Source organism: Phocoena phocoena, chromosome 10 (genome assembly GCF_963924675.1).
Source record: "Phocoena phocoena chromosome 10, mPhoPho1.1, whole genome shotgun sequence".
In the NCBI taxonomy this organism is placed as follows: domain Eukaryota; kingdom Metazoa; phylum Chordata; class Mammalia; order Artiodactyla; family Phocoenidae; genus Phocoena; species Phocoena phocoena.
Window position 1 is genome coordinate 73,167,870 of NC_089228.1, and position 23,974 is coordinate 73,191,843.

Genomic DNA, 23,974 nt, shown 5'->3' on the forward strand with positions numbered 1-23,974 from the left:
CCTCCCACCATGCTGCCAGGAGCTGCCAGAGCCCCAGGCATACCAACCCCCCACCCTCCTAAGCCCCAGGGCCTGACCCTGACATCTGGGGCAAAGTGCTGGAGATGCAAAAGTAATGACGCGCAGAGCCTGAATGGAGAGTCACATCTCCGTCTCAGCCAACAGACTGTCCCCTAGTCCTGACGTCATTAGCACCATCTGGGAGCTGGGATCTGTGGAAGGGCAGAGAGGTGTTCAGACCACCATGCATTCCTCCGCTGGGGACCACAAATAGAAGTGGCCTAAGTTTCTCACACCCACTCTCCCTGGTCCCAAGCCTCTTTCAGACCTGACTCTGATCAACCCTTGCGGCTCTTACCACTGGGGCACATCCAGGAGCTACTGCCCCTCTGGTGGGCAGCAGGCTCCCGCCCTCTCTCTCGTTCCTGGGTGTCGCCAGCCCCTCCTGCCACCTCCTCCTCCTCCTCCCCCTCAGAGAGGAGGTCACAGATCTGCTGCTGCAGCTCCGGGCTAATGCTGTTCTCAGCCAACACCAGGCTCCGCAAAGCTGTGGGGTAATTTTCCACCATGTCCAGCAGGGTCTGCGGTGGGGAAGAGTACAGAAAATGATGAACACAGTTAAGGCAGCTCCGGACTCCAACCTGCCACCCCTTCAGTATGTCCACAGACACACTGGCTAACCTCAACCCCTGGCCCATCCCCAAACATAAAGACTTCTCACCTGAGCTGACTGGTTGGTGAGCCCTGTACCCTCCAAGTCTAGGACCTCTAAGGTGCGGCTGGAGGCCACAGCTACAGCCAGCATCGCTGCCACATGGTCACCTGGGGAGACAGTACAGGTGCACACACTCACCGGCATTCACAGGCCTGCTAACCCTTTCTCCCCCCGGCCTCCCCATTGCCCTGACAACCTCAGAATCCACCCCCAGGCCAGGAAACGCCGGCAATTGGTAGGTGGCCAGGAGGGGAGCATTGTGACTGATGAGTGAATGGATGAAGCAAGCCAGGCCCAGGGGTGGTGATGGATGCTCTGATCTACCTGTCGGTCATCTGGTCCTCAACACAGGTGGCTCCTCTACTTCCACCCAGAACCTCCCTTCTTTCCTCCCCCAGTGTGCTGGTTGCCATGGCAACTGATGGTCCCAGGTTCTTGGACAGGGGTGAGGGGTGGTGAGAATCAAAGGGGGCTTTCTTGAGCCTCACCCAGGGGGTTGTAGTCCAGATTGAGGACGCGGACCTGGGAGCTGTGGGCCACGGCAATGGCGAGGCGGCTCCAGCCCTTAGGGGTGATGCCAGGGTTGGCGCTCAGCGTCAGCTCCTTCAAGCCTGGGCAGCATCATAGCGAGAAGCCAGGATGGAGAGGGTCAGGCCTTTCTCAAGCCCATTCCCCACCTGGGGATCTCTGGGGTATCCCTAGTGACTGAGAGCTACCCCACCTCCTCCACAGAGCTCCAGAGACATTAGCGACCCATGCCTTTCCTGCCCGCTGCAGCCTGGATTCCTGAGTCTCCATCCTGCTCAGCTCCCAATCCTTCTCCCTCTTAAGAGGATTCGAAAAACATTCTCACCCACACAGTCAGAGCCCTCATCTCTAGGCCATGCCCCCTGCCCTCTGCACCGAGCTTTTCATGAAGGCCACACTAGCCCATGCCCTCAGCAGGGCCCTGCTCACCAGACTTGGCCCCATCAGGGGGGAGAAGGCCACAGATGAGGTTGATGGCTTCATCACCCAGCATGCAGTCCCCCAGGTCCAGAGCCACGAGGGCAGGGTGGAGGGCCAGAGCTGGATTCAGCAAGGCCAGCCCCGCATCTGTCAGAGGGCTCCCATGCAGGCTGGGGGGGGGTGGGGGGTGAGACCAGAGAGCAGAGGTTACTGCAGTCATCAGTCCTTACTGTAAGGGGGAAGGGGCACCCTCCCTTATGGTGAGCTGTAGAGCTGAGGGGGACATTCAGTCACAGCACTTGGGAGAGGCCTTGGGAAGGAAAAAAAAAATTCTAGACTCTTAAGTATGCAGTTAGAAAGGGAAAATTCGGTTTCTTTTCTGGGGCAGGGACTGGGCTCCAGATCAGAACACAGAGAAAGGGTGTGTGGGTGGTGTTCTGGACAGAACACAGGGGCAGGGATCTAGTCCTCAGGGGAGTATTCCTTCTTGGGTACTGAGCAAGCTACCCCGGAGAAGTCCAATGCGGGTGATTAGGTTGGGAGGTACACGGGTCCTGCCAGGAAGGGGTGGGTATCCTATATCGTTTGGGGTGGGTCTGGTGTTCAAAGTCTGGAGGTGAAGCAGGAGCTTGGAGGGTGTTGTGGAGGCATGGGCAGAGGAATGAGGTGCGTGAATAGGGGTGAGAAGGTAGGCTGGTGCAAGCACAGGTACCAGAAGGTGTGCGGAGGAACAGGAGATGGCAGGGGGAGTGCGAGGAGGGGTGCGGTGCCCGGGACCCCTTTTAGAGGGAGCGCACTCACAAGAGGGACTGGATGGAGCGGTTGGTCCGCAGCGCCTCCGCCAGCTGCTTGATGCGGCTGGGGCTGGACACGACGCCCAGGTTAAGGTTGAGCTGCGCCAGGGACGTGGCCCCGGCCAGGGCCCGGCAGATGCGGCCGAAGTCGCGGTCGCAGAGACGGCAGCCGCGCAGTGAGAGCAGGCGCACGGCGTTGTCGCGCAGGCCGCGGCAGATGTCCCGCACTTCGGCGCCTGACAGCGGCTCCCCCGATATCTGGATGGAGCTGGGCAGCATCGTACCCACGGCTGGGCCTCCGGGGCCAGGGCCCGGGCCGCGGCCGAGTTTGGCGGGGCCGCGGGCGGGGTCGGGTCCGGGGTCCGGGGTGGGGTCGCCGACGCAGCGGAGTAGAAGGGGAGGCAGAGGCACAGGCTGCGGCGGCGGGGGCGGGGGCGGCGGCGGCGGAGAGGAGCGCCGGGGCCCGCGCGGGAGCCGGCCGGGATTGCGGAGGCGCCGAGGTCGCCGGCCGGGCTGAGACCGCGCGGCACTGGGGCCGGGGCGGACCGTGCCGTCCGTGTCTGGGCGACGAGCCGGGGCGCGCCTTCCGGGGCCGGGCGGGCGCTGCTCCGCGCTGGTCTTCGTCCCTCGCGGTTACGGCGCCGGCTCAGGGGCCTCGGCTTAGGACGCGCGGAACCGGTCTCCGCTCGGAGGCCGCATCTGTTCCCTCCCTTCCTCCAGCCCCACTCCCCCTACCGCCCCGCAGGGAGAGCCCGAGGCGGGCAGGCGGGCGGGCCGGCAGGCGGGCAGCGGGTGGCGGGCGGCAGCTCTGGCTCAGGCTGCTGCGCAGGAGCGGGCGGCGGGTTCCCATGGCAACGGTATCGTCATCGCCGCTCGCCCCGCCTCCTGCCCGGCCTAGACCACGCGGGCACACGAGGTTTGCGCACACCCGATGTTCGGGAGCAGTGGGGGCGCTCTTCCCCTGGGTGTAGGGCCAGACAACAGGTGGCCAGGTGGAAGCCTGGGACGGACAGGGGGTAGGGAGGGGAGAATAGAGGCACATCAGGTGGAGACGGCATTTGAGACAGTTACACGGTTCTTTTGCTCATTTTCTCGTCGTTCCCCGTTCCTAAGGGCCAGACCCCTCGGTGCCTTCGCCTGGATCCCAGGGACGCCCCCCACCCTCCCACCCCCGTCCAGTTCGGAAGTCCCAAGGGCCCTTTAATTCGCGCCTCGCCCCGCCCCCGCGACAAGAGGCGCCGCGTGCGCGGGCGTTCCAGGCGCGAGGAATTCCTCGCGTGCCCCTCGCCAAGATGGCTGCCTCGCAGTGGCGGCGGCGGGAGACCCTGCCCCGTGGAGGCGGCCTCAGCTGCCAGGCCCAGTGGAACCCCAAAGGGTCCTTGAAGCAGGTGAGCCTTAGGTAGATGCAACGCGCTGGTGCCGTTCCTTTCCCAGGTGATTAGGGCACTGCTGATGCTCTGACGTCCTCAGTATCCGTGGGACTGGAGTAGCCAAAATGAAGGGGGGGTGGTACCAGGAGAGCAGGCTGCAGTGGCTGTGGGGTCGTGAAAAGTGGGCCGGAGCTTTCAGTAAGGGCACACTGCACAATACAGGCAGTGCCCTTAGAACGTTGTCCACTGGTGATAGTGTAGGGGCCTCATATCACATAGGATCACATAGCGTGAATGAAGGGCACATCTTTCTTAGTCCCTTTATTAGAAGGGAAAAACGCTAACCCAGATTTACTAGGGTAATGAATTAAAAAAATAATAATATAAACATAGTGAAGGGAGGTCAAAGATTCTGTTCCCTCCATTAACCACCTAAGTGGAACAGATTAAATGGGTAGTGGGAGAGGATGGTGCTGTGCTTGGGGTGGTTATCGCTTTTAAGAGTAAATAGCACTCTTGAAGAGAAAGGACTGAGGGAACTCCTGAAGAAAGCTTTGTACCCCTGGGCCCAGTATAACCAGGGCAAAGCCAACTTTGGCTTCAAATGTGCACCTCCACAGAAAAATTATCCCTACACAATGGCCCAGGTGCATAAGGGCCTTGTAATGACATGGTGTTGAGTCTGGAAGTTTTTGTCCAGTTGTCACTGCTCCATAGGCATCCAAGAGTGAGGCTGAGCCCAGACCTAAGCCGGGTGCACTGTTCCATCAGACTTGTGGTTCTTGAGTTTGAGGCCTCCCTGATGCTGCATGTATCTTGTGCTCCCTGCCCTGGGGTCAGGTTCCATATTCAGTCTTTCAATGCAGTCTGGGCTGTCCCACTTTCATTCTGCTTGGATAGGGGTATAATGAAGTGACCATGTGACATTACCACCACTGACAGAACAGGAAAGTGTACAGGAAGTAGGGTGGCAGGGAGGACCACTGGAACGGGTAGCTGTAGTTCCAGACTTCAATCAACATTTTAATTACCAAGTCTATATTTAGCAAGACAATGTGGAAGAGATAAAGAGGAAGGAAGGGGTAGGTGGTGAGAGGACCTCGGAGGAGCTGACCCACTTTCCGCACTGGCTGCAGAGCCCTGCAGTCCCAGCCAGGACTTCCTGGCCTTGTGCCCTTCAGAAGCTCGACAGGCATCAAGGAGGTGCTTAAGTGGCTATAGCTCTGTGGCAGCTGCAGACCCCTCAAAGAGACACATGTCATCAGTACTGTCCTTCAGTCTTCCTCCACTCTGCAGCTGGGGGAAAGGGGGCCGGCCAAGGATCTCAGGTGGGGTCAGTGTGACTGCAGGGTCACCGCGACAGCCTTGGCTGTGGCGTTGAGCGCAGTGGTGGGAAGCCTAGCAGCAGGGAGCACAGCGGGGATGTCTCTGGGGACCCTCTGCATGGGTGGGATGTTGGGGCCCTCCAGCGTGTCCAGGATCCCTGAAAGGAGGAGGATGGAAAGTAAGTGAGGGTTGGTAGGGCCCTGCCCTAGGCAGCTGTCCTCCCTCTCCCCCGCACCCCTCCTGTCACTTACCCTCTACCACCTTGTGGTAGGCAAAATGCAGATAGAGCAGGAAAAGCATGTGCAGGGTAGCCAGGGTGCCACAGAGGAGCAGCCGCTGTGTGGGGCCCACAGTCCGTGACACCAACACTGCCACCTAGGGCAACAGGAATACAGTTCAGAGGGCCTGATCCAAGTGACTAGTGTAGAGAAGCCACTCTTACCCAGAGCAGAACCGTCTTTGGGCTCTTCCCTCCCATTCAGAGCCCCTTGTGGGACTGGGCCTGAGCTCCGGGCTGTTTTCCCTACTCCTTCGGAGGACAGCCCACCCCTGGAAACCTCCTGGCGAGCTTACCATGCGCAGGGTGGACAGCCCACCCACCAGCAGCCAGAAGAGGTAGAAGAGAGCATGGAGGTGGATGTTATAGGTGATGAACAGGACAATGCAGTGCCCAAAGAGGCCGTAGCCCTAGGAAAGAGGATGGCGGAGAGGAAAATCACTCAGGCTGGGCTGGCCTCTGGACCCTCAAGGGGACCCTGAGAAATAAATGGTCCATTGGCCAGCTCACCCCATTCCAGGCCCTGGGGCCCCTAGGACAGATGCAGACCAAAGCCTGGTTACTCTTTTAAGATCACCGTTGCCCACCACCATGCTGGACTCCTTACCAGCAGTGCCAGCATCTGGAGCATGGTGATCTGGGCATTGCACAGGTAGGCGAGGAAGTAAATGAAGGACGAGACGCCCAGCCAGTAGCCGAAGCAGGTGCCAATGGCTGTGCCCATCAGGGTGCCCTCCCGCTGTGGGGTGAAGGCTTTAATTAGTCCTGGGAGGCCTCTTAGCTCACTCAGGGCCTTCCTCAGGGGCTGCTTCTATCTTACTCCACCATCGTCTCCTTGGGCAGCTTTCAACTCATATCAGCCACCCCCCAAAGTCCTCTGTCCTGCTTACGATAATGGTGTCAGACGTCTTCATCCCATGGAGGAGGATGGCCACCAGCGTGAAGACAAGCATGAGAGGTCCGTAAAGCTCACCTGCGATTTTCTGTCAATACACCAACTCATTCAGGCTGGAGGGTACAGTGGCTCTTCCGTTTATGCCTTCCCAGGCTTTGCGTGGGGGCCCCACCCTCTGCCCTAGTGCCTCCCCCGGCTCTTCCAGACATGCTACCCGCTATTCACCTGGGGGAAGTTGACCATCTTGATAGGGATCATGGACTCCAGGAGCCTGGGAGGGGAGAGGAGAGATGAGAGCAGAGGCAGCACTAGGCTGTGAGGTTCTGGAAAGCCTGAATCTTAGTCATCTTGCTAACTGAAGAGAACATGCTGGATGGTAAAGGGAGAAGAGGGTGGTAAAGACAGACAAGGAATGAGGAAATCACTTTTTTGCCCCTGAATGCTTCCAGGAAGAACAGCCTTCTAATGCTGTGCTGACTGATGCAGCAGCAACACGGAGAATTTAGAAAGCCCTGCTGGGCCCTGGGAGAGGGCTTGGACCCCGTTACCTATGTGACCTGCTCCCCTTTAAACCTCAGCAGAGAATGCCCCAAATTCAAGGCTGTGATAGTAAAGCCCTGAGAAAGGTTTAGAGGGAACGTTGTTACTTGAGGGAACCAGCGTGCCTCCTGCCTCGTCCTGCTTATCATTCCTCCAGGCACCACTGAGCATTTTCTTGAAGAATATATTTGAAGTGGTATGAAAATTCCAGGCAGAAGGAATAAAAGTACCAATAACTTCCCCACTTCTTAAGTGACTAGCTAGCTCCTAATAATACCCTGGATCTTGACTAAATTTTACTTCCTCTGAGAAAGCTGCCCTGTCCAATCCTCCAACCAACCCTGGGTCAGGTGTCCCTCCTGCGTGTCCCTTCATGGCAAATGAGTGCTCAAGGGCTGCACTCCAGGGTAAGGCTCCATCTATCTTCACCACTGAATCAGACACAACTACTGTAGTGCCTGACGCAGAGCAAAAGCTCAGTAAATACTTGCTGAGTGGTACGGGTATTTGATAAGCATTGGTTGAATTAAAGGATGAGCAAAGAACGAAACCAAGATTAAATCCAGCTCTTGAAAAGTCATTCAACAACTAGGTACCGATATTCGAGTTCAGAGTCTGTTCTGGTGCTGGGAATAAAAATGTGAAACAGTGCCTGCTTTTGAAAAGGAGGTCTCTGGGGAGACAGACCCAGAAATAAGAAAGTACAGCACTGCTGAAGTGTTATCTGTTAGAGGAAAGCGCAGAGCTCTATTGGAGCACCAGGAAAGGACAAACTGGCAATGGGGAGCAAAGGAAGTGACATCTGAGCTAAGCTTTGAGGGAACGTGAGTAGTTCGCTAGATGGAGAAGAGGAGGAAGGCAATGTGTTATCGCCATGCCCTGTTCCGTGACTGGTAAGACGTATAATGTGGCTGGGGTCATGAAGAGGGGAGTCTAAGGGTTTGGTGTCCAGCTGTAGTTTGGATGAAGGACTAGGTGTTAGGGGGGCAGCTTCTGTCAGGAGGAAGATCCTCACCTGCTTCGCACCTGGGCAGGCTCCACATCAAAGTAGGGTCTCAGGATGTCGATGTTGGCATACAAGCTGAAGGCCCTGGAGGCTTGTCTCTTCCCTGCCTGCCACATCTGAAGCAAGGAAGACGGGTGGGGGGGGGAGGGTACTGTGAGACTCTTGGCTCTATTGCTTATTTTTTATTGGATGTCTACATGGTTCTAACTGGACAACCCGGGATGAACTTCACCAACACCAACTCCAGAACCAGGGGCCTCCGAGGTATACTTTTCCACCTGTCAGGGAGCCAGTCTTGCTTACCTGATCAGCCACCTGCCGGCCCAATTGTCCTTTAAAGCCCTTCATGCCCAGGAACTCCCCGTCCTCTTCCTCAGCAGCAGCTGCATCAGCATCCACTTCTTCCTCACGCAGGCGCTGATGCAACTCACCCATGTCCTCGAAGCTGGAGCCTGAGGTGTCATCCATGTTCTCCATGTCAATCACAGCTGAGCCCCCACCCTGTGAAGACAACAGATCCTAAAGTGCAATGCCCTTCTGCTCCATCCGTTAAGTCCTTCTCTGTTCACCACAGAGTTTGGGTCTCTGTTCTTACACTGCAGGGGATATGGCTTGGCATTACCATAGATCACGCCATTCTCTCCCCCTCATTTGCTCTCAGAACCCTTGGTTGTTTGTCTTTTCTAGACTGGGAAACCTATTCCCTGTCTTCCATACACGTCTTTCTCCTACCTTCCCTACCAAAGCCCCCTAAGGGCTACAAAAGTGCCCATTTCCTTTGTCTTTCCCAACCCCAAAACAAGGTTGTGCGCACACAGTGTGGTTTTGGCTAGTGAATCCCGCCCATCCCCAAGCCCACTCCAGCCCCGCGCCATGCCTGACCCCGACCGACCTTCTAACTTGTGCGGAAAGCAAGAGCAAGCGGGCCCAGAGACCTGAGGCCCCTGGTCGGAGCCGTGGGGCTATTACCTGGATGTTTTCTTCGAACCCTCCCCATTCCGGGCCAGCCCCATTTCGGGCGCCGCCGGCCGGCGCCGCCGGAGTTGCCATGTCCCTCGAGGGCTCCCGTCGCTGAAGCCCGCGCTAGTCCCGCGCGCGGAAGAGGAGTGGGAGAGACGTGGGCCTAACGCAGGGACAGGTCCACGGACGAGAAAGAAAGGAGGATCCGTCGGAACGCAAAAAAGAGAAACCCGGATGTTTGGCCCAAACTGACTTCCGGTAGCTGGAGACGTGGACGGAGGCGGGGCAGAGTCTCGCGATATCTAAGATTCCAGGAGGTGATGTGTTGCCACGGAGACGGAGGAGGGCCACTAGGACGCACGCACCAGTTAGGTGCCCTAGTCACGTGGAGGAGTTGAAGATGGCGGCGGCCCAGGCAGTGGAGGAAATGCGGAGGCGCGTGGTTTTAGGGGAGTTCGGGGTTCGCAATGTAAGCCTTGTGGCCTTGAGCTCGGGAGGAGAAATGGGAGCGGAACAGGGATGAGTTGGGGTCAGAGTGGGGACAGGCTTGGCCTCGCTGCCCCTTCGCGGACAGGCTCGTCTCCCTTTGCTCTAGGTTCATACCACCGACTTTCCCGGTAACTATTCGGGCTACGATGATGCCTGGGACCAGGACCGCTTCGAAAAGGTGGGTGGAGCTGGAGGTGCCCGGAGAGAGTACGGGGATCGGACCTTGTAGTCTGAGTAGCCTGTGCCTCAGAAGCTGTCCTTGTGGTGCTGTTCAGGCTAAATTAAAGGTCCAGGTTCTTGTTCTGCCTGTCCAAAAGAATCTGGACAGGGAACGCAAGAAAGGTCACACACAGAGACTAAGGCGTAGAGAGAAACAAAGAAGCAATTTATTAAGGGGCAGAAGGGAAAGTACGTACTCAGAGAAGAATGAGGGCGTCCTCGCGAGTGAGGGGCGCACCCGAGGAGTTTTGTGACCACCACCCCCGGGGTGCGATCTTGATTGCACCTGGTTACATCAGCTTCTCTTGCGTGTTGGTCTTTTAAAGCCACCACACTTCTGAAAGCTGTTTTCCCTTAAATTTTTCCTTAGCGCCAGGTGTGGAAGGTTGTATAGCAGCCACCCGCAGCCTGTGCATTTTTATTGCTCATGCTCCGCCAAGCTCTAGCTCTGTGGGTTTTCTGGTCAGGGTTCTCTGTTTAGGTATCACGAAGTTTAATCAAGGTTTAATTTATGTTCTTGTTGCTGATGGCCATTCCTCCATGCTTCACAGTCTCATTAAGTGCAAAACAAGGAGAGGTGGCTTTGCCTGTTGCCTGAAGTCTGTGTTTGAGGAGCCTGTCCTTGGCTCCAGCCCTGTCTTTCCTGCCTCAATTCCACCCTGAAAGAGTTCCTTTCCAAAATCTTTTGGGGTTATTCAGGGCCAAAAGTCTCATTCTTCTGTAACTTCTTCAAGCTGGCAGGGGCAGTCTTCCCTTGTCTGACCCTGGGAATGAAACTTTCCTCCTTTCTGGTCAAGGAGTCCCAAGATTTCCATAGAGGCCTCAGCAGTAGGCAGTGGCTGGAGTCCCTGTATGACCATCATGTTTATGTCAAATTGTTGCAACCTGGAGGAAACAAATTTAACAAGCAAGTAAAAAGGCAGGGGCCAGAAATCAGCAAAAGTATTAATGCAGCCAGAGGTCCAAGGGTGCCTTTGGTTATATCCTTTTGACTGCAGTCCATGTGGAGTGGGCACTGGGGTTATCCTTTCCAAAACTGTAACACCTGGCCAGGGGTGTTGATGTAGGTGTAACATGTTTTGTTGATAACTGCACATATCCTTACCTGCTCAGCTAGGAGATAATCCAAGACCAGTCTATTATCCATCACCACATTAGCTAGGGAATTAAGAGATGTTGAGAGTCGAGAGAGTGAGTCCCCTCTGGTCCTGGCCAGGGTAGACAGAGTATCTGACAGGTTATAAAGTGTTGCCTCGTGGTAGGCAAAGCCCCCTCCCCCCCGCCCCGTGGAGCTGCCAAACCAATAGCAACTCCTTTTTTTGCCAGGATGAGTCCAGTTGCCCTCTTATTTCAGGAATGGGATTATAAATGGTTATACTGAGGTCCCTCTGATTACTTAGTTGGCCTAGCATGCATTGTCCCACTATCAGGGCATTATCTAGATAAGGAGAGGCCTTAGCCAATCCCAGGGAAGGGAAGGAGGAGTTGGGGTTGTCATCTAAAATATCTGGGGTATTTTGGTCTCTTTTCTTTGGTTCAATGAAACAAATCTGACATGATTCCTTCAATGAAGGTTTTGGTATAGCATCATAAAAGCCTGCACGTAAGGATCCTCAGTCTATTTCTCTAGTTTCCTGCAAAATAAATCCAGTTGTGAAATAGTATCATAATTTGAAGAGCCATTTTGGAGCCAGGTTTCCCTGACCCTTACTTGTATTGAGGCCAAAATGTGTTGCAGAAAAAGATGAGTTTCTTGTGTTTTAGCTCATCAACGTTGAATTCCTTCCAGTTTTTCAGGATGCGTCCTAAGAGGGACTGCTCGGGTATTGAAGGGGCACCTCCTATGGTGTTTATACCTAAAGTGGACAGAAAAGAAAACAGCACAAAAATCAGGGCATCCTGTGAGTTTTGCTCTCGGCTTTGGTAACAGCAAGGGCGTCGCCTTCTACCAGTTACCTACTTCCTAGGCCTTGGAGGCGTCCCCTCAGTGACCTTACTAGTCCTTGGATGTCTCCAAGGAGAGAGGGTCTGGGACCCTGCCCATTTGTCCCTGTTGGCCAGGTAGGGGGATTGCCATTTCTTTTTCTATGCTTCTTTTTGATATAGGGCATGACCAGTAATGTGTCTGCCTGTGGTGCCCAGATGTATCCACTTTTCTTATGAATCTAAGAATCCTTCATAGTGGTGGAATTGCCACCTAGCTCGGGAATCTAAGATTTTAAATAAAACTTCTATATTTAAAGACATTAATGGAAGAGGACTCCTCAGAGAGAGAGAGAGAGAGAGAGAGATAAAGCCTGCCTTGGAAGCTTTGGATATTGCCAGAGTAAGCAGATCTTTCCTAAAAGTGAGACCCAAGGAATTAAGCCATGAGTAATTTTTGAAAGATTTACAGTTGCATTAAGTTCCTATTCCCCTAACGCAGACACCCAAAGGAGGGAGACAAAGGTTAGGATGAATAACGATTTTGTGGTGGCAGCGGCAGTGGTGAGCTAAAAACAAACAGTCCTTTTTAAACCCGGCATGGACAGAGCAGAGCCCTCTCTGGTAAAGGTGCTGAATCAAGACGACACTCAGAAAGGATTACCAGAGCAGCGAGAAGGAACACGAGGAGGACGACAGGTATCCAGGTTCCCCAAAGCATATTGATTAGTTTATGGGCGGACTGGTGTAACGGGGCGGAAGGAAAATAGTGGCCATAGGTGCTTAGCCTTGGATTTATGAAGTTTTTTTGTCCTTCGTTAATAAGAACTTTAGGTTTGGAAGGGGGCTCACTCGCCTGTCTGGACTCTTCTGGTTGTCTGTGGTCCTCGATGTCCTGTGAAGACTGGGGAGGAGGGAGGGATAGGTTTAACTCTAGACAGGTTTCCCGCTTAGCTAACAGTTGGTCATCCATTCTTGGTGTCCCCAAAATACTTATTTGGTCCTGTTGGGTTTGATAACAGGCAGAATAGGAGTACTGTGTGTGACTGACAAAAGACTAGTAACCTGCACCTAGTAATAATCAGCTTGGCCTGGGGGCCCTTCCTGGGGTGTCTCTGTCTCAGGCTCGAAAATTTATGGGTGTTAGGTTTCACCCAAATGTTAGGTCTCAGCCAGAGCAGTTTAAAAGTTGGGGCCTGTTCCTAGTCGCTGAAGTGTCTCCTGAGCTTTTATAACGTATTGTCCCGTTAAAGGATGGGGGCATTCAGGGACTACCGAGAAGGCATGTGAGACCAAATATTGTTCAGATTGGCAATTGAGTGGCTTAATGAAATACCAACTGTGGGGATTTTTATCAATACCAGGCAGCTTTTAACATTTGAGAGTCCAGCGTAATTGTTTAAAGACAGAACAAGTGGCTCCTGTATTGATTAAAAAATTAGACCCGCTTACCTGCCTTGTTAAGGATCACCTGAGGCTCTTCTGTTGAGATGGTGAATTTTTCCATGGGAGCCAAGGACCCCCGGCCCTGTCAGCTATCTGCAGCTACCATTTGGAGTTTCGAAACCCCTTTGTCCAAATCGGACATGGGACATTCTCACGTCTGATGGCCTGACTTTCCACAGTTTGGACATGGGGCAAGCAGTTTCGCCTTTTGCCCTCAGCAGGAACGGGTGCAGTGGCCTGGCTTACCACATTTGAAGCAGACCCCTTGTGGAGTCTGTTGATCTGGTGTCGTGTCTTCTCTTTGTCCCTGAGGTTGCAAGGCAAGACAGCAAGAGCTGTCAGTTGAGCCTGTTTCTTAGTTTGTTCCCCTTTGTGCCAGTTCCTCAGGGCTTCCTCTGCCTGGTCACGGTTATTAAATACCCCATAGGCCATATCTAGCAGCTAAGGCATCAGAGCCTGAGGGCCCAACTGTAACTTTTGGAGCTTTCACCTAATATCAGGGACAGACTAGCTGATAAAAATGTTGTCCCAGTAGGGACTAGTTCTTGGGGTGGAGGAGTCTGTGTTAGTGCATTCTCTAAAAACTTCCACAAGTTTAATCCTAGATGAGGCTCATTTGGTCAGAGAAGGAATTCAACTGCCTGGACTTGTCCCAAATTAATTAAGTACTGTCTTAATGAGTTCACTGGTTTTACGTGCCCTTAGAGTTTAACTAGTTCTGAAATATAGCCCTCGATGGTCAGGGTCCCCAGGCAACGTGGGGTGCACAAAAGCCCAAAAGAGAAAATGTCCTTGGTGTCTCTGAATACTCCCAAAGGGTATGTCCCTGGGAGTAAAGATTACCCATGATCCTTCAGGGGCACCAAGCTCCTGCCAAAAGGAGGAGCATTGTCGGTCACGACTGCCTACGGGTGTCCCTGTTTTTCTCACTCCTGCTGACTGTAGCCTGTGTGAGGGTAGCGACCCCATCATACGGCAACCCTGCCAGCCCCTGTCCTGAGGCCCGTGTCCTCCCCTGGTGTCTGCGATAACCCAGGGTGAGCGACCTTCCTGAAGGCTTCAAGGCTTCTCTGTAGATTCTGTAGCCAGTGATTAATTCTTGTGTTCCTGGGGTGCATTCCCCTAAAATGGACATACTTATAGTTCCAGGACCTGTTTAGGTTCTAGTTTTCATTCTCTGAAAGGGTGGTAAGTATCTGAAAATGGGTACCAGCCACTAAGGGAGGCGGTATGTGTAATTATGTTAAAAAAAAAAATCTAAGAAAACTTCAGCTTTCTTCAACTTACAGTCTGTCCAAGTAAGGCTGTATTTTATATTTTTGCTAATCTGAACCTGACAATAGTTAATCAAATGGTGGATAAGATAAACCCAGAGGGCAAAGCTCCTGTGGTTCAGGTCCCTGACTGCCTGTGAGCAGAGGCTGGCCTGACATGCCTTGCAACAATGAGAAGTGCAAGACCTAGCAGCAAGCTTGGAAAGCACCTGACAAATTCCTCTTCCCGCACTTCCGGGAGAACAAGACACGAAAATATGAGTGAGGTGGGCCGCATAGGCACGACGAAGAGCGAAAGAGAAAAGTAATGATAGGAAGTCAGGCAGCACCACTCAAGTGCAAGGGAGGTGGGAGGCTAAGGCTTACCAGAGACCAAGATGAGGGGTAATTAACTTCCAGTAAATCTCCTGGCTTGCTTGCCAAAGACTGTTGCCAGACAGGCTAAATTAAAGGTCCAGGTTCTTGTTCTACCTGTCCAAAAGAATTTGGACAGGGAACGCAAAAAAAGTCACACAGACTGAGAGAAACAAAGCAGCAGTGTATTAAGGGGCAGAAGCAAACGCACTTGAAAAAGAACTCGGGCGTCCTCGCCAGTGAGGAGGGCATCTGAGGAGTTTTCTGACCCCCCCCTCCTTTTATTTCAATGCCTTGAATGGATGCAGGTTTCTTTGATTAGGGGCAGAATATTCATTGGTGGGAGGATGGGGTGGGATCTTAATTGCACCTGGTTACATCTGCTTCTCTTGCGAGTCTGTCTCCTGAAGCCACTGCACATGTGCTCTAAGAGCCATTTTTTCCCCTAGCAGTCAAGCACCAGGTGTGGAAGGTTGTATAGCAGTCAGCTGCAGCCTGTGCATTTTTATTGCTCATGCTGGGCTGAGCTCTGTGGGTTTTCTGGTCAGGGTTCCCTGTTCAGGTGTCACAAAGTTTAATCAAGGTTTAATGTATGTTCTTGTTGCTGATGCCATTCCTCCATGCTTCATAACCTCATTAAGTGCAACACAAGGAGAGGTGGCTTTGCCTTTTGCCTAATGTCTGTGTATGAGGAGGCTGTGCTTGGGTTGGGCCCTGTCTCTCCTGCCTCACTTGGGGTTTGCTCCGTATATCAAGCAACATACTAGGTGCTTGGTATACACAACTTCTGCCCTGCTTTGCAAACAAGGTGTTCAGTCTTGTTGGAGAAGAGCATGCGTAGACAAATGAGTCCAGTGTAATGCGGTAAAGGCGGTTGAAAGCAAAAAAGGTGATGGGGTTGGGGCGGGTGTATCCTGCACAGGCACTTAATCCAGAATGAGAAGGGGGGGCAGAAGTATGGAAGATTTCCTGAAGGAGATGACATCTCAGTTCAGCCTTGAACGATGAGCAGAAGCTGAGAACAGCGAAGGGTGAGGAGTGTCGAAGCAGTTCATTGTTGCTAGAACATGAAGTGGGTCAGCATGAGTGTTAGGCAAGACTGAAGTGCATTTTAGGCACTGTAGGTGATAGGGAGCTTTTGAAGAGCTCTTAAGCAGATACTATCATATCTGCAAGCTTAATGGTTGGGAGAGAATGAATTTGAGGATTGTTGTGTGCAGATTTGTGACAGAATTGCATAGGGGAGCTGAGGCTGAAGGCAGAAACTAAGATTGTGATCATGGAAACAGAGCACAGGAGACAGAAGGTAAATTTGGTGGTTGCTTGGATATGGGCTGTGAGGGGGGAGTGTAAAATTTGCTCGTTGGGGAACTACTTTGATGGATGGTGGTGTCATTTACTGATGAGAAATGGGTCTGGGGAAAGGGAGTGTTGACGCATTCAGTTTCCTGTAGATGGAGAAGTCTAGCAGGCTAGCAGGAGCTATATATGAGGTCAGAAGTGAGATACAATTTGGGGAGTTGTCCGTACAGATAGTTGCTAAAACCATGAGTGGGGTTGAGGTCACCCTGGAGAGACACGAACACTTGGGAAATGGTAACATGTATATGGTAGGTGGAAGATTGTGAATTTAGTAGAAGGACTGATCAGACAAGAAAGATTGGTGCTCAGAAATCAAGGCAGTAGTTTGGAAATGGGATTCTCTCAATGCCAGGTGCAAGGGAGGTGTCTAGTAAGATAAGGATTGAGTAGTATCAACTGGACTGAGCAATATGTGAGCCTTTTCTTAGTAAAATAGCCTCTGTGGATGGCCTGGCTGGAAGCCATATTGCAGAGGATTTTAAATGAATGGAAGATAAAAATGAAGACTTTTCTAGAAACTAATAAATGATTGGAAGAGAGAGGGACATCTGGGCAAAGGGAGGTTCTTGAGGGGAATATCTGGGGGCAGGTATTGCCTGTGTAGAGAGCAGGCTTCATTTTGTGTTTTTCCTGTTCCTTTAGAATTTCCGCGTGGATGTGGTACACATGGATGAAAACTCATTGGAGTTTGACATGGTGGGAATCGACGCAGCCATTGCCAATGCTTTTCGACGCATTCTATTAGCTGAGGTATAGGTGGGCACGATGGCAAAGGTGGAGTTGTGTGGGGAGTCCTCATTTGTAGAATTGTCTCAAGTGGTATTTTTCCTGCAGTTTTGCTGAGCGTTCCTCCTGCTCATTCTTTGTAAACTTTTCATCAAGCGTTCTTCTAGGAGGAAGTCTCCATCTCCCTATGTGAGGAGGCAGGGAGTAGATGGGGAATCTACAGGGTCTTCGTAGATGAGTGGCTTCCTTTTCTTGGGCAGGTGCCAACCATGGCTGTGGAGAAGGTCCTGGTGTACAACAACACTTCCATTGTCCAGGATGAGATCCTCGCTCACCGCTTGGGGCTCATCCCCATTCATGCTGATCCCCGCCTTTTTGAATATCGGAACCAAGGTGAGGGTTTGAGAAAATGAAATTTGGGGGGAAGGTGGGCAGCTCTCCTCTGAAGTTGATTCTGGAATCAGACTGCCTGTGTTCGAACCCTTGATTGGCTACTGTATGACCTTGGGCCCGGTACCAGTCTTTTGGTACATCAGTGCTGTTGTCTGTGAGGACACGCGCCCTTGCCTTACCAGGGTTGCCAAGAGGATGAGAGAAACATGCAAGGCATTCAGCGTAGTGCCTGGCACCGAAGTCCACTAGCTCTTTAACAGCCCCCACCTCCTCCCTTTGTGTAGGAGATGAAGAAGGCACAGAGATAGATACCCTGCAGTTTCGGCTGCAGGTCAGGTGCACTCGGAACCCCCACGCCGCTAAAGATTCCTCTGACCCCAATGAGCTCTATGTCAACCACAAAGGTAGGTACCGGTGGGGTGAGGAAGAGGGCCCCCTGTTGGTGGGTGCCAGTTTTAGGGACTTTGGTCTGATGTGCTTCCTCCCACAGTGTACACCAGGCACATGACATGGGTCCCCCTGGGGAACCAGGCTGACCTCTTCCCGGAGGGCACCATCCGACCGGTACATGATGATATCCTCATCGCTCAGCTGCGGCCTGGCCAGGAGATTGACTTGCTCATGCACTGCGTCAAGGGCATTGGTGAGAGCCTTTGATTACCCTGGGGTGAGGTATGACTAAGGGACTCGGCTGAGATGTCCCCGACAGGCAGAGAGCCAATGGGCCTTTGATGTCAGGAGCTTAGGGAATGTGAGGAAGGGTCTCCTTCCAGGCTCTGAGTTCCCTCTTCCCTCCAGGCAAAGATCATGCCAAGTTTTCACCTGTGGCAACAGCCAGTTACCGGCTCCTGCCGGACATCACCCTGCTTGAGCCCGTGGAAGGGGATGCGGCTGAGGAGCTGAGCCGGTGCTTCTCACCTGGTGTTATTGAGGTGCAAGAAATCCAAGGTATGGGATTTGGGATGCCAGGCCCTAAAGTGTATTTTCTTTGAAGGTAGCAGAGAAATAAAAGCTCTGGGCTCATGTATTTACAGTACGGTTTGTTTTCACTAGGTACAAAGGTGGCCAGAGTCGCCAGCCCCCGGCTAGACACGTCCAGCAGGGAGGTCTTCCGGAACGAGACGCTGAAGAAGGTCGTACGGCTGGCTCGCGTTCGGAACCATTACATCTGTGAGTTTCAAGCTGGAGGGTGGGGTGGGGCTGGAGTTCTTTGGTGCTGCAGCTGCCTTGCGGAGTTCAGATGTAGAATCTAGCAATACGTATAAGGAGCTTTTGTAAGCCCTGCCTGGGCTAAAGTGTCCCTTTGGTCCCCAGTCTCTGTGGAGTCAACAGGGGTGTTGCCACCAGACGTGCTGGTGAGTGAAGCCATCAAGGTACTGATGGGGAAGTGCCGGCGGTTCTTGGATGAGCTGGATGCGGTTCAGATGGATTGAGGCTGCGCTGGACCTGGCACGGCTGGGATTGGATGCCCCTGAGGCAAGCTGAAGATTTTAGGTTCTGACCTGCCCCCACAGGACTGCCGTAGAGAGCCCAGAGACTAGGGGTCCTGAGTTTTCTGGGGACAATTCCAGCTTTATTTTCAGTCAATACACTTCGTTAAATGTGCCACAAAATGTGACTTTTATGCCTTTGTAAGGTCTTAATGTAAATAAATTCACATCCAGACAAAAATCCTTTTGTTGGAGACCACTTTTTCAGTTTTCGTCCAAAACTATGGGGCACCTCAGAAGAGATCTGGCGTTATTTAGCAGTTAAGAGCATTGGGCTCAGACATCACTGCAAGTCAGGGCCAAGGCCCTCTGAAGCCCCTTGAGAAATGCCAAGTGTGATGGTTTCTGGGGGCACAGCCAGACCACAGGAAAACACCGTGTGCTTAACCTATTTCCTGGATACCAGAGGAAGTTCCTGAGAGAAAAAAGGGTGGTCCACGGCAGTCAAGTCACATCAAGAGCCACACAAGGAAGAGTAACAGTCCCCTTGGGCAGCCCCTCTGGGTTAGGTCCAGTGGCCACCAATGACGACACTGAGAGAATGGAAGGGCCGCCTGGTGTACGTGTCAGGAATAGAAAGCTGCTTCTGGCTGGCATGCTATTTCAGAGGGTTTGACAGAGCAGGTCTGTCAGTCACAGTTCTTCCTGCCCAGCCCCCTTAGCAAGCAAGAGGCTCATGAGGAGCAGTGGCCCTGGAGTACGTTACTAGTTTGAAGAAGGGAGATGGGGCCCTTTCTATATGAAATTGAGATTTTTACTGACATGCAGATGTGCTTTAGAGTTAATGTTTCTACAAAAAGGTTCTATAAACAATAGAAAACTTCTAGCATGAAGTCACAGGATGTTAAAAATATTACAACACAATAAATACAACTATACCCTCCACAGCCCCACCGCAGAGAAGAGTAGGCAGCTAACAAGTTTGGAGGGAAACATGCTGAGATGGCCTTCACAGTGGACAAGAAGCCCAAAGCACCACCCAGGAAGAGGGGATGGACCAAGTCTGTGCCATAGAAAGCGCAATGTGGGACTCCCAAGTCCGTTTCCCCAGCTTTGCCTCTTCCTGACCTTACCCTACCTGGGGGCGGGGGGGGGGGGGGGGGGGCACACCAGCTAAAAGCTGCAGCTTCAGCATCACCAAAACCCTGGTCAGTGGATTGGATCAATGCCAGGCCCCTGTGGGGAACACGTGGACACACACTCTAAATGTGTGTCCTTCTGTATAGATTAACTAGTCGTGCATCCATGTCCCCTGTGCTTATAGGGCCATCCAGTGATGTTTAGAACAGACTGGAGACTCACAGGTTGTGATGGGAAGGCATATTTTTTCTTTCGGAAATGGCCCATGAGGGAAGTGACCAGGGACCTGAAAGACCACGAGATTTTTGAAGGCACCTGGACTGAGCTAGTCCTAGGAGAGACCAGTGGCTTTGCCAGCTGCTTGTCACAGATGTAGCCTAGTTGGTCTGGGTTACCCTTAAATGCCAATGACATCATGTGACACTGGATAGGGTACTGTGGCTCTTGTGCCTGAGTGGACCCTGGGGACTGGGGAAACCACACTGAGGGGTCATTCGTGGAGGGACAAAATGTGTGAGCTCTAAGGGATGTTACAGAGCGCTACAGACCCTGGCCCAGCCCTGGTCCCTGAAGGTACTAACCTTTGATACTGTGCCCAGAGCTTAGCAGTGGCCTGTACCATGGATCCCCCGTCAGGTGACCAGATTCTTGCTCAAAACAAACGAAGCAGGAACTGGCCAAATTCAGTTCAGCACTCAGCACCTGACCCAGATATGCCCCTGGGGGATGGGGAAGGTCCCTGTCAGCCCAGCAGCAAGGGGGCTCAGTGGGACTTTCAACGAGCCAGGAGAAACTCTGGCACAAGTAGTTCAGGGCTGAGCCCCCGCCGCAAGCCTGGCTTGTCGCAGCATTGGGTATAGCGCCCCTAGTTACCACTCTGCACAGGTGTATGGCTGCCTGGGGGCGGGAGGGCTTGGGGAGAAGGGCCGCTCTGCTCTAGCTTTTCTCTCTTGGAAAAGGCAAAACTCCAAGTAGGATGGGAGATACCTGGGTAATCTAGACAGAATGGTGTAAGCCCTAACTCCCTTTCTTGATGCTTTAGCGTGGCTTCCGGCCCTGTACAGGGCCCACTCTCTCCAGCTCCAGACCTGGATCTCTCTCCAGGCTGACGACGGTGTAAAGTGAGGTGGCAGTGGAGAGGGGCCTAGAGAATAGCTACAAAGGGGAAGAAGAGATGACAATAAAGGTCGAGGAAGAATGCCCAAAAGCTTGACTCAGGGTTCAAAGATGGCGGCCAGGCTTCCCTCCTCATTGTCCAGCACCTCTGCTTCCAGCATTGGCTTTGTCTTTTTGAAAAGTGAGGGGAGATTCTTAATGTGAACTTCTTTTCGGAACTGCTCGCCCAAGGGTTTCTGTGGAAGACAAACGAGAAAGAACTAATGCTGGGTCTCAAGTGGTGGGTTGTTTTAAAGATCGTCTCACCATAATGGTCGTTGACTACAGCTGGTTTCTGGTTTGCCTGTACACATGGTCCAAGAAGACTGCAAAGGTGGTTGGGAGCACTAAGGAAAGGGTGTGAAGGGTGTGACCTACCCCAATGCACCCAGCAATGAGGCGTTTGAATTGGTCCTTCCGGCGCTTGTCAGCCACTTTCTGCAGAGAGGGGTTCAAAAGCTTGCAATCAAACTGGTCCAGTGAGTCCTTCTGAATTTCAGGGATCTGCTCCATCACAGCTCTTATCTCCAGGTACCTGGGACGCTGAGAAGTAGGGGTAAACCCACTCAATGGCACAGTTTTGGGCCCCGTCACCTTCCCTATCCCTTGCCACACCCACTTCTCAGGGGCAGCACTAGCAACTTGGCAGCTGCCTACGTTTAGGATTAAGGCCCAAGTGACCAGGAGCAGGCAGGCTGTGAGGGATGAAGCCGCAGCCATCCTGCCCCCAGGCTTTCTCCACTCACCAGCGCCTCATATATCTGGAAGGCCAGGTGGACCAGGGAAGCCATGCAGCCATCGTGCTGCCCATGCGTCTGTAAGCCCTTCAGCACACTGGTGAACAGCCATGTAACAGCATCTGCGAGCAGTGTCCCTGACAGCACCTGGGGAGACAGCTGTGCTCAGGGCCAAAGCGGGACTCTGAAGGCCTCAGCACCCTAGGTTCTTCCAACTGATTCAGTCAATCCTCATGACCCAAATGTTTCATGAGGGGAGAGGAGAAAGGGTGAGTAACCATACTTGTTTGAGGAGAGGCCAGCAGAGCTGTGTGGTCGTCCTCTGGCAGGACAGAGTATCCTTCCAGGCCAGGGAATTGAAGGCTGTAATTAACAGCGCTGTACAAACATCCTAACAGAAAAGGATGGAGAATTACAATGGGAAAATAAGTACAATGTTCTCTGAGTTCTTATGCATCAGGAGCTAGAGTTTTAATAGGTAAGCAGGAAAATGATAAAAGCAGCTACTGAAGAGATGGGAGTTTGTTTCCTCTATGTCTATCAGGCCATCCAAAAAAGAAAAACTAACCAATACAGAAGAGAAAACCTATGTGCAGGAAAGAGAGCTCAGGCCTGGGGGAGGCTGAACACCAGGGACTGGTGGCAATGTGCCTGGGTGTTTTTCTGAGCCTTTGCCCATGCCAGCATGGGAACACAGTGGCCTTGTGCCTTTCCCACTGTTTTCTTTAACTCATATAAAGGCGTATTACCAAAAAACCCTCCTGATGGCATCAGAAAATGAGAAAAGTGGAAGCGAGCTCCCTGGCTGGGCAAGGAAAAAATCTCGCCTGCCCCTCCACCCACCTCATGCTTCATTAGACATTTTCCCAGGTCTGTAAGCTCTGCCATGGCCGAGGGGGTTACCTCTGTGGCCATCATCTCTTCATCTGTAAGTAGAGACCAAAATGTTAAGCTCCATCCTTTCAGAACAGAGACCGTCCTTTCTGACAGAAGCCCACAGAGTAAAGGAGAGGTGAGTATCCTGGGCTGACTGGTGGTTAAAGGTACTAGGACAGCCCCCCAGCCTCATAAGAGGGCGTAGAAGCCTCTGCCCATGGCAGATCTAGAGATGCATCTAGCCATACGTTTGCAGAACAAGGAATTTTTCTGGACAGTTACCTAAAAAGCTGCAAATGCTGAGGATCTTTTGTCGTTAAACAAATATTTGAGGACCCACTATAGCAGTTACTGGGGATATAAGAGGAATACGACAAAGTCCCTTCCCTGTTAGGAGTTAAATTCTAGTGAGGGAGAGAAGTAATTAATAACACAAATAAAACATGTCAGGTAGTGATCAGTGCTGGAAGACAGAGCAGAGGAAGAATCTAGAGGCCGGCGTCGCTATTTTTGATAAGCTGGTCATGGAAGACCTCTCAGAAGTGACATCTGAGCAGAGACCTGAATAAAAAGCAAGGGGATGGGCCAGGTATATATAGTTGGGAGAACAATCGTTCTAGGTAGAGGAATCACCAAGCGCAGAGGCTCTGAGGAGGGACTGTGCTGGGGAATACAGCAAGGGGGCCAGCATGGACGAAAGCTAGATGTACAAAGTCTCCTCCACACCAGACTGCTAGGGACACAGTTTCTATGGGAACTGACCTGGTTACAGAAGTAACAATATTTAGGAGCTTAACGGCTGACCTCCAAGGGCCGCAACAGGCTCACTTACCATCTCCATCTGCAGGGGGAGCAGTACCGTGGTCAGCACCTTTCTTTGAAACACAGCACACAGCTAAAGCAAGAAAGCAGGGTTACTAGGCTTATTACCACCAGACAACAGCCGTCTCAGGCCAATGGATCCCAAGCTGTCTCTGGGCAGGTGAGGAGTGGGGGAAGGTGGGATACCACCCAGGCACAAAGTCAGCTTCACCAACAGAAATAGAGGCATTTGACCAGACCGTGTCCTGGTCCCTCTTCAAGTTCAGTCAACCGGCGGGAAATTACAGAATTACCTGAGAGTAAATGACCAGGAGAGGATGCCTGGTATGTATACTCGGTCTACTTTGGATCTCAAACAAATGAACTGACCAAAAAATAAAAACGAAATATAACCACCTTCATGTCTAAGAATTAAAGAATTTCCCTATTTTGACAAAGCTAGAAGTTATTCCTACCATTAATCCAACTTCCTCCTGCTATTTTCAACCGTTTGCTCATAATCTGCCCTTAGTATGAACAACTACAATGCAGTTCACAATTCATAAAGTGTCCTTAAATTGACTTAAGAATTACATAGTTTCTATCCAGTTAATTATTTCTTATCAGTCTGTCATTGTTGCTGCAAACATGTTAGGTGAGTGACCAGCTTTTTTTCCAGAAAAAGGCTTGTCTTCTACCCCTGGTTCCCACGCCACTTACTGATCAGGTCCATGACTTCTCGGGTTAACATCCTCACCAGTTGTTCCTCCAGCATCTCTTGAGACTCTGGGTTTTCATCTGTTGTCTCATCTTCTCCA

General features: G+C 52.3%; 4 protein-coding genes across 7 annotated transcripts in view; 1 reads left to right on the plus strand and 3 right to left on the minus strand.

The window, feature by feature from the left end:
- Window positions 1-141: 141 nt before the first annotated feature.
- Window positions 142-3,159, minus strand: LRRC73 (leucine rich repeat containing 73). 2 transcript variants are annotated; one of them, XM_065886254.1, is made up of 6 exons: window positions 3,134-3,159; window positions 1,673-1,833; window positions 1,204-1,326; window positions 722-822; window positions 359-581; window positions 142-212 (listed from the first exon to the last, which is right to left on the minus strand). In XM_065886254.1, exons 1-6 carry the CDS (start codon window positions 3,154-3,156, stop codon window positions 142-144), a joined length of 702 nt encoding a protein of 233 aa, XP_065742326.1. In that variant the 5' UTR covers window positions 3,157-3,159. The 2 variants fall into 2 exon arrangements, with proteins under 2 accessions (XP_065742326.1, XP_065742325.1); XM_065886253.1 differs by lacking the exon at window positions 3,134-3,159 and adding an exon at window positions 2,465-2,736.
- Window positions 3,160-4,848: 1,689 nt separating this feature from the next.
- On the minus strand, window positions 4,849-9,084 carry YIPF3 (Yip1 domain family member 3). 2 transcript variants are annotated; one of them, XM_065884880.1, is made up of 9 exons: window positions 8,841-9,084; window positions 8,175-8,372; window positions 7,881-7,987; window positions 6,551-6,596; window positions 6,321-6,413; window positions 6,038-6,169; window positions 5,727-5,840; window positions 5,405-5,528; window positions 4,849-5,310 (listed from the first exon to the last, which is right to left on the minus strand). In XM_065884880.1, the coding sequence occupies exons 1-9, from the start codon at window positions 8,919-8,921 to the stop codon at window positions 5,162-5,164; spliced, it is 1,044 nt and encodes a 347-aa protein (XP_065740952.1). In that variant the 5' UTR covers window positions 8,922-9,084; the 3' UTR covers window positions 4,849-5,161. The 2 variants fall into 2 exon arrangements, with proteins under 2 accessions (XP_065740952.1, XP_065740953.1); XM_065884881.1 differs by having other exon boundaries at window positions 5,088-5,310; window positions 8,175-8,467; window positions 8,841-9,022.
- Window positions 9,085-9,178: 94 nt separating this feature from the next.
- Window positions 9,179-18,680, plus strand: POLR1C (RNA polymerase I and III subunit C). The gene is made up of 9 exons (XM_065885091.1): window positions 9,179-9,300; window positions 9,427-9,498; window positions 16,541-16,648; window positions 16,885-17,017; window positions 17,302-17,421; window positions 17,508-17,660; window positions 17,816-17,965; window positions 18,071-18,187; window positions 18,332-18,680. Exons 1-9 carry the CDS (start codon window positions 9,232-9,234, stop codon window positions 18,448-18,450), a joined length of 1,041 nt encoding a protein of 346 aa, XP_065741163.1. The 5' UTR covers window positions 9,179-9,231; the 3' UTR covers window positions 18,451-18,680.
- Window positions 18,681-19,842: 1,162 nt separating this feature from the next.
- Window positions 19,843-23,974, minus strand: part of XPO5 (exportin 5) — a 45,193-nt gene continuing 41,061 nt past the window's right edge. For both annotated transcript variants that reach the window (XM_065884617.1, XM_065884616.1), the window contains exons 26-32: window positions 23,877-23,974; window positions 23,188-23,250; window positions 22,323-22,405; window positions 21,763-21,870; window positions 21,489-21,626; window positions 21,121-21,285; window positions 19,843-20,939 (exon numbers count right to left, since the gene is read on the minus strand). In XM_065884617.1, the coding sequence (XP_065740689.1) occupies window positions 20,802-20,939; window positions 21,121-21,285; window positions 21,489-21,626; window positions 21,763-21,870; window positions 22,323-22,405; window positions 23,188-23,250; window positions 23,877-23,974 (793 nt within the window). In that variant the 3' untranslated portion in view covers window positions 19,843-20,801. The remainder of the gene's footprint in view (window positions 20,940-21,120; window positions 21,286-21,488; window positions 21,627-21,762; window positions 21,871-22,322; window positions 22,406-23,187; window positions 23,251-23,876) is intronic.